Below are 8,621 nucleotides of genomic sequence, written 5' to 3' on the forward strand. Positions count from 1 at the left end.
GAGTTTTTTCCTTTAAGGAAGCACCTCTGTCTGCCTCCCAAAATAGTTTATTAGCACCCACATCTGGAAAAACTTTTTGGGGTGGACAGGAACTGGAATGTGTGTGTAAGGACAACGCTGATGTCAGCAAGTGGCTGTCTCGAGGTGTTTGTAAGAATAAACGCAGGGTCTTCGTTTGGCTTCTGATTTTCAGATTTCTCATTCAAGCTTTCTTTGAAAGCCAGGAGAGTGGTGTTGCTACTTACACGAAAAATTAGAATTCTGGTTCCAGGTGAGAAGGAAAGTTGAGGTGTTACCAGTAATGCATGAGGCAGCTATTTACCTGGTTGGCTGTTCTCTTAAGAGCCACACTGGCTTCTGTTCCTGGTGGTGCTCCTACAGACCCCAAGGGTATGTTACATCATGTAGATAACTGCAAGGAGGGTTTGACTTATAGTGGACAGCTTCCTCTCCCATAGAGAACTGAAACTGAGCCTGTAATACATCCAGGTGGACTTCCAAGGGCAGCTCTTGAGGGAGTTGTGTTATCTTAGTCCTTGTAAATGTGCTGTGAACTATGAAGTCCAAAGTGCAGTGACCAGGTGGAAGTATGCTTTGTGCCTGACTTCATGCTCTCGCTGTGTCATCTTACATGTTACCCCAAACAGAAACAGAGCAGCAGTGCAGGTCTCATAGGTGTGCTGTTCTGCTTAGCTAAAGCTGGAGGGAGGGGCTGCTTGTAGGAAAGATGTCTCCTGTCTGCTAGTTTAAACTTTTGAGTTGTTCAATTAGTCAATACTGTGTGCAGGTGAGAATTCACAGAGACACAAGCTGCAGGTTGTTGGGGTGGATTATGCTTGTTGAAGTCTGAGCCCATTTGTGCTGGTGGATTTTTGCAACTGATTTCTTAAAACTATGTATTTTGAGCAAGGTATTTGTGAGAAGGTTTAGTTGCACTCTACAGAAGCAGAAAAATTTCGTAGTACGAGCCAAGTCGCTTTCAGTGTTCGTCCTCTTTGGTCAGACCACTGCCCCTTTAGTTGCTGGTATCCTGGCAGTGGAAAAGCTCCTGCTCATTAGTGAACTTTTTGGTTTCCTTTTGTTATTTCACACTGGTTAGTGGCCCAACTTTGTTAAGAGCTGGTACTTCTCTGCTTCACAGAGCTAAATTGCGCTAGGCTAGTGCCAGGGTTGTCACAGTCTTGGGGTCGTGAGGATTGATAGTGTTGGCATTATGAGCTTTACTACTCTTCTGTGGCTCAACTCTCAAACTAAATGAGTCTTCTGGCAGAAATTCCAGGTCATTAAAGCAGCTCCTTGCAATCCTTTCTCATGACTAAACACAGACTTCATTGAGCTTGAAGTTACCATACTTGTCCTGAAGAGCCATCTGCTTTGAAATAGTGGAGATGGGTGCATCAGGAGATCTGAGTACCTCCCAGGTCAGAACACCAGTATCTTCAGTAGTCCCAGGAAAAAAAAATATTAAAAAATTGCTGCACTGGATGTGTGATGAACACAGACACAGCAGTGTTTCATCTGCAAGTCTAGCCTGAAATGTCACTGGACTTCTTAGTGGCTAATGGTTTTAATTAGCAGTAGCTTGACTCAGGCATTGAACTCAGAATGTTGGATATCCTAGGTCAACTCACAGTCTGACCTTAAATACCCTGTCTGGAACACTAGTGAGCATCAAGTATTAGAATTTGAGCAAGTGGAGAGCAAGCACTCTGCTCATTACCCTTTTAATCATTAGTGACTTAAGGACTTCCTAACCCAGAAGCTGCATCTTCATATTGTGTTTATTAGCCACTCTTGAACTCATTTAATCTCTTTGAAACCCTATGTTACCACAACAGAGAATTCTGCAGTTTTTAGAAATGTTGAATGAAAAGTAGTGAGTTGTGGTGTTATGTTTTTCTTAAAACTGCTCATCACTGGAATAGTGTGTTCTCTAGAAAATTACACACTTCAACTGACATAGATATCTGAGTTGTCTTACCTGATGGCAAGTTCTCCCTAGATTCTGCATTATCAATTCACGGCAAATGGAAGCTTTGCAATAGTTTCAGTCACATACATTCAATTACCCACTTGAATGAAAAATACACTCGGTACCTCTTATTTATGTTGTATACACTCAGTTGTGTTTTCTGTTGACATTTCTGACATTTTATGTTGTCCCACCCTTTTTTTTATGTGATAGTGCTGCTATAATAGTTGTCTTCCAGGAGAAGCATAAATAAAATTACATACAAGCCAATAATTAGGCCTAGTTAAAAAGAAAGAAAAATACTCTGAAGGTTATCTGTTGGGTTTGGTTTTTTTACTCTGCAAATTTGCATTTTTTTTCCTCACTGCTTTTTATCTCTCTCCTCCTTACAGCATTAGCCACTATGTGCTGGTGATGTCATTGACCATATTTATGATGCTGATGAATGGACTGGCCCAGCTGCTAACTACAAAGAGATTTGAACTTCCCAGAAGGACTAAGCACCATTCCATGTGATAAAGCAATAAATCTTCCTGCCTTGTTCCCATCCTCAGGCTTCTTCTGAACCAACATCCACCTCTGGAATGTAAACACAAGTTAATGGACTAGAGTGCCAAAATCCCATCCAGGAATTAGAGCACTCTGCTGATACAGGTTAAATGCTGTCCTGTGACTGAAATTTGCATTTAGAGATTGCCATTTTTACTTTACTGGGGCTAAAAAAGCCTCAGTTTTATTCTTCAAGTGTACAAATTTCTTCAAAATAAAAAGGACTTTGTTGCTGTTTTTAAAAGAAGTAGGCCACCGTCTTTTGGGATTTTTTTTTGTTGTTGTTGTTATAACTTGTCTGCTGGCTGTTTGTCTCTCTCATGCTCACTCTCACTGGGAGTCTGCAAAATCCTAGCTTCATTTTATGCCTTGCATAAGCATCTTGAAGCATAAATGAAATCAGTCTGGGCAGATCACTGATTTGTATGTTGCCAATGTGGCGTACACATTTGAATATTTCTGAAACTGGCTACGCTTTTTGCAAGCTGTGTCAATGTGTATGTGAGAATATGTTGAGGCAGGTTAAGACTGGTATGCTGTGAGGCTGTTGCTTGGAAAACAGTACATTTTAGCTAACCTCAGTGTGAACTGCTGCTGCTGATGGTGCTCTCCTGCTGCTTCCTGTGCTTGGGTGAGCTGAGAAGTATGCCAGCTCAGGTAATTATTCCAAACCAAAAGCAACCTGATTAAAGAATTGTAAAATAGCATTCAGATTCCTGGGTCCAGCTCATGACAGGGCAAGCAGGAAGGTTAGGGCTGATTGCTTCAGTGACAGCCCAGAGTTAGATCAGCATAATAAGGTCATGAAGCTGCAGCTTGAGTTGTGGCTTGCGTAGAATGATACCACATGGAGACTTTTTTTTCCTTTCTTTCCTTGTTTTCCTTTCCACTTTTCCTTTCCTTTCTGCTCCTACTTGCAGACATCAGCCTGGGTAATGGCTGCACTGTGAATCAAACACAGACAAATTCCCTGGTTGTACACTGATTACAAGTGAGAGCAAAGAGCTGGGGTGCTTAGAGATTCTGCTGTTGTGGGTGCTCCTGGACACCCAGTAATGGTAAGTACGTTGCATGAGGCTTGGAGATAGACTTGCAACTTTAATAGTCCTTTCAACACCAAGCATCAGATTTCCTACCACTATTCCACAGCTGATTAAGTAGCTCAAAGGGCATACCCACCTACACCTCAGTGCTTCAACACTCCCTGAAGTCATCTTTTGTGAGAATTAAACAAAAACTAAATCTCCTTAGGCAAAAATTGTATCTATCTCCTGTTCAGCAGGAGCCTTGTGCAGAGCTAGGTGTCCTGCCTTTGAAAAAAGCTTTTTCCATCCATACCATCGGTAAAAGGACTTTTGGAGCAGATCCCTTTGCACAGTGAAGGAGGTGAGTGAAAGGAATAAACTTCATTCTTTCTCAGCTGTTGTATGATGGCTTTGCTAAAAATCATGCTCTGAAATATCCTCCCAAAGTGCAGCCAGGCCTTCCTATCTGGGAGCTGATACATATGGTACATGATGCTGGCAGCCAAGGCTAGATGTTTGTCATGGAGGGCAGCTCCAATACTCTTTCCAGCCATCTGGCATTTGGCTGTGGTCACGTGTCTGTTTAACGCTCTGGAAACTAGTCATCCCTCTGCAGGAAGTTTGGCTGGGATAAACGAGTCACAAACCTCCATCTGCTTGTTGAGTGCTAGAAAAATATCGTATCATGGGCCTGCAGTCATCCATGCAGCTTCAGAGTGCCTCTTGAGAGCATCTGAGCACTGGAGAGGGAGTAATTTTTCCATTAGGTAGAGGTCCGGTGGTCCTACTGGGTATGTTGCTAGCACAGCTGGCCTCAGTCACAGAAGATATTTCACATTTGTTAATGCCCACAGGGTTGCGTGCTGGAAGGAGGGCATGTGTCCATTGCTGGTACTTGTACCATACAGCCAAGGCAAGGACCAATTCTGAGCAAGTGGGAAGTTGCTGCCACAGCAAGGACTTATGTGTAGTCATATGAATCTGCCACACCTGTTCTCCATAGATCCAGTGAGCCTCTGCTATGAAGAGCTATCCCCACCTCAGCTCCAGTCTACAGGGTGCGCTGTATCATTGCAAGGTACCGTGTCATCAGTGTTGTGTGACCTAACTGATGTCTTAAGAACTTCTGTTTACAGCACTGTCATTGTGGTACACACAGCTACAGGCTGCTGAGCATTCCAGTCATCTAAATTGCAGGAGTGATTTCTTTGCAAAACTACTGGTTTTAGAGCAAATTCACTGATGGGAGCAGCTGAACAGCTGGTGCTGTGAAGGAATTGACTGAAAAAGCAGGAAGGTAGGTGGGACCCACAGGGCTGCCACCCTGAAGGCACATCTTCTGTAAGAAAGTCAAAACTGCTTGTTGTCTATGACAAGGCCAAGTGAATGTCCTACCTACCAAGTGAAAACACTGGAGATACGTACTGTCTGGCGATGCAGGCTCCTCAGGAGACTGCACAGGAGCTCTGGCCTGCTGTCTTTTCTTGCCACAGGGGGCTGGAAATCTAACAGCATCTCAACCTACTCCATCTGGTGCTGCTCATCTATGGTAGTGGGAATAATCCATGTACTGTGGTGCACAGGCAAGTGGAAATGGCTGCCAAAGTAGGAGCTACATCAATTGCTGTTTCTGCTTATGGCTTCTATAGTGTCTCTTTCCACAAAGTAGATTTTGGTTTTTATATCCAGAAAGGGACGAGGAGCATGGGGGAATGTTTGCAACACAGACATTGGTTATTCCCCAGTGCTGCCCTGCAGGACTCTGTTCTTGTTTGCCATTTGCTCTGGTTGGGCCATACTGGTAGGAACCTCAGCTGACCTTTCCCTTTCCCCCGCTAGTCCCTTGCATCTCTGTGCCGTTTGTGAATTCAGTTTCTAGCTAAGGCTGCAGGAGTGCTGGAGAGCAGCTCTCGTGGAGAGGCAGGATTGGCTCTGCTATTCCAGTGTCTCCTCAGGGGAGGCTCTTGCCCAAGTCTTGGCTCGTACTTTTGGGTTTACTCCAGCACAGGGAGGTGTCAAAAATTCTCCCACTCAGCTACTTTACACAGCCCCATGGGGTGTGTGACAAAGTCTACTTTTCCCTCCCACAGATGTGTGTTCCTTTCCTCTCCAGAAACAAATGTCATCAGCAATTAAAAAAATCCTTCTCAACCTTAGGAGTTAAGATAGTTTTAAAAAAAGTGTTCTCCGCTGAGTTTAAGTTTTCTTCTACTTGTGGGTCTTTGATCCTCATCCTTCTTCATGGGCCCCAGACAGGACTCAGGCCACAGAAAGGGGGCTCTGAGCAAGCAGAGTCTAGCAGGCCAGTGCAGGTTTCACCCAGCTCCTGTGTTTTTGGCTAAAAGCATGAGCGCCCTTGCCTGCCTTCTTTCAGCTGCAGCAGAGCTGCAGACTCTTGACTCCTAGAGCAGATGAGGCTTCAGACAATGAAAACCTCAGGACTGAAAGGCAGGTACGTCTACATTGGTATTTATGCCTGGGGCTACACAGTTGTTGTTTTTTTAAACTATACTCAGAGTTACAAAACTTTTGCAAAGCTTCTTTCTTTCAGAGCCACAGACCCCTGAAGAGCTAACTGTAAGCCTGGAGTGCCCATCAGGTGGTGTAATGTGGAAGAAGAAGAGCAGCTGATAGAAAGATCTTGTAATCTTCAGCACTAGGAATTGTTCTCTGCTATTATGTTATCAAGGCTGAACACAGCAGCCTTTTGATACCTGTCCAGGGAGTGAGCTGTTTCTTCAGAGATGATGAAGCTTAGATTGTATCAAGATCTCTTATGACTCAAACCGAATGACTTCTTCCCCCTCACAGAGTCAATCAGATTTTACAAGCTTTGGCAATTTCTGAGCATGCTGTGGCTACAGCCTTTACATTCTTGAATGAGAACAAAGATATGAATGAACATTCATGGTCTTACCCAGACTGTGCTCTCTAGCATTGCCCTCGAACTGGTTTGGCCAAGCCACGATACAAATGGTGGTGTTTCAGCTCTTACTACTACAGCTAATCTGTAAGGGTGCGATGCTCGTTGCTTTTCAAACTTCTCTGAATGTCTTGCAGTCCTTTTTCTTTTGTCTTTGGATGGTGAGGGTACTTCTCTCAGATGCCTTTGGCAAAAAGGATGAAGAGTGTGGAGGGTGCCAGGCTTGCTGCTGTATCCTGGTGGATGTGGGGTGCTATGAGCAGGAGCCAGCTGGAGAGATTATTTTGAGGGGCTACAGCTGTGGTGAAGAAGAGAGCACATCTCTGTCTTGGACCTGCTCTGATGTGTGCTCTGCTTCATAGTGGTGTGGCAGCCCTATTCTCCATCATCACATAGCCTAATCCAGCTTGGAAGCAAGAAACTTTGACTTTCTTATCCTGTGTGTTGTCTTTGGGAAGCTACTTTGTGAGCTGCCATCACTGGGGAAGGTTTGGGAAGCTACCTTGCACTACTGCCATGTGTGTAGGACAGCCCCAGTTCTGCCCATTTTGTTGGTGAGACAGGGCTTGTGGTGAGCTGGAAATGGCCATCACAGTGGCTGGTGGTCACCAAATTATTTACAGCTCTCTCCTCAACTAGTCTTTCCTGGACTCATTATGTTAATAAGGATGTGCAGGATCGAATCCAGTTCATCAGCTTAAAGAGGGTTTGAATTCACTTGCTTCTGCAGAAACTCTCTTATCAACCTAGGGCAGGACACGGTGCTTTAGCATTTGGGGGTGACAGAAAAGGGGAAGGAGAAGATTGAAAGCGTGGCACTTGCATCCTTCCTGTTAATGGCCAGATATCACCCAGTGCATTCTCTGAGAGAAGGAGAGTGAAAGCTCTGCAGCAAGATGCCCAGCCGAATGCACTTGCGATTGGAATCAATCAGTGATGGAGCCCAATTCTGCTCTGAATTTCTTGCCATCTGCAGCTCTGCTTCTCAGGGCATCACCTCCACTGCAAGGAGGTCCTTCCTTCCTGACCTTAATGGTCCTGTGATCCAGTGTACAGGCTGCCAAGTCCTGCACTCCCTGTGCTTGGGCTGAGCAAGGCCTAACTGGGGAACTTAAATTTAAATCACTGCAAGTGCAATCACACCCGGGTCCAACATTTTTGTCTCTCAGCAAGATGGGAGGAGAAACACAAGAACACCATGTGTCACTAGCATGGCTCTTTGCAGTTCTCACCACCTCATCTTCCTCCTCAGGGGGTTGGCAGCTTTGCTCCAGCAGTACCTGTCCAAGCCCAACCCAAAGCTTCAGCAACTGCAAGCTGATCCAAAAGGCATGTGGCCTGTGACAAACATTGCAAAATTGAACCACTGGCATTTAGGGCTGGGGAAATCTCTGACCAAGACCTCCACTTACTCAACTCTTCTAATTAAACTTAGCTTATTGCTCTTGCAGAGATGCTAAAGGACAAGGCATTCTGACTGCAGTTCTTGTATTGGCCTTCTGTGGAATAACCTTTATATATCTCAATAGATGTGGTCTTTTGTGTTGGATGTCATTACTCTGACTTCTTGGCATATGAGACAGTGCAAGACAAATTCCAGACTCATTTCAACAGGGACTGAAATTTGGTGGTGTCCACAAGCAGGGACTGGCTCTGAAAATACCGTTATTTTCTTTTTTTATCGATTTCCATATTAAGTTAAGAGACACTCAAACTTACTGTACAGAGCTTTGCTATCCAGAGCTATATTTAGCTGTTCAGATGTTTGTGTCTCCATCTTACCAGATCTCCAGAAATGAGTGGATATTTTCCATCATGGACTTTGAGTAGGAAGCTTGTTACATCTGACCTACTGTGAAATGAAAGTATCCATTTCACCACTGTATTTTTTTTTTTTCATACAAGCAGTCTGTGTCTCTTCTAACCAATGTTAACACATTATATTTCTTAAAAATGCTACAAACTTACTTGGTTTAATGTGACTTGGCAATTGACTGGTATTTACAGCCAAAAGTGGAAATGTAATGTGTGTGTCATTTTTTAAAGAATTACGTAGTGAAGGAAAACCTCCTAGTATTTGGGATGAGTGCCACATCTTCATTTGGGACCTGGATCAAACACAGGCCTTCCAAAATGTTGTCCAAAGCTCCTT

General features: G+C 44.2%; 1 protein-coding gene across 7 annotated transcripts in view; it reads left to right on the plus strand.

Annotated features, from left to right (window-relative positions):
• PIGN (phosphatidylinositol glycan anchor biosynthesis class N) overlaps window positions 1-2,768 on the plus strand; it is a 106,105-nt gene extending 103,337 nt beyond the window's left edge. For 5 of the 7 annotated variants that reach the window (XM_051610780.1, XM_051610781.1, XM_051610778.1 and 2 more), the window contains one exon: window positions 2,365-2,768. In XM_051610780.1, coding sequence (XP_051466740.1) covers window positions 2,365-2,488 — 124 coding nt within the window. In that variant the 3' untranslated portion in view covers window positions 2,489-2,768. The remainder of the gene's footprint in view (window positions 1-2,364) is intronic. The other 2 variants (XR_007888633.1, XM_051610784.1) reach the window with 2 other exon arrangements.
• The last annotated feature ends 5,853 nt before the right edge of the window (window positions 2,769-8,621 follow it).

This window comes from Apus apus, chromosome 2 (genome assembly GCF_020740795.1).
Source record: "Apus apus isolate bApuApu2 chromosome 2, bApuApu2.pri.cur, whole genome shotgun sequence".
NCBI lineage: Eukaryota > Metazoa > Chordata > Aves > Apodiformes > Apodidae > Apus > Apus apus.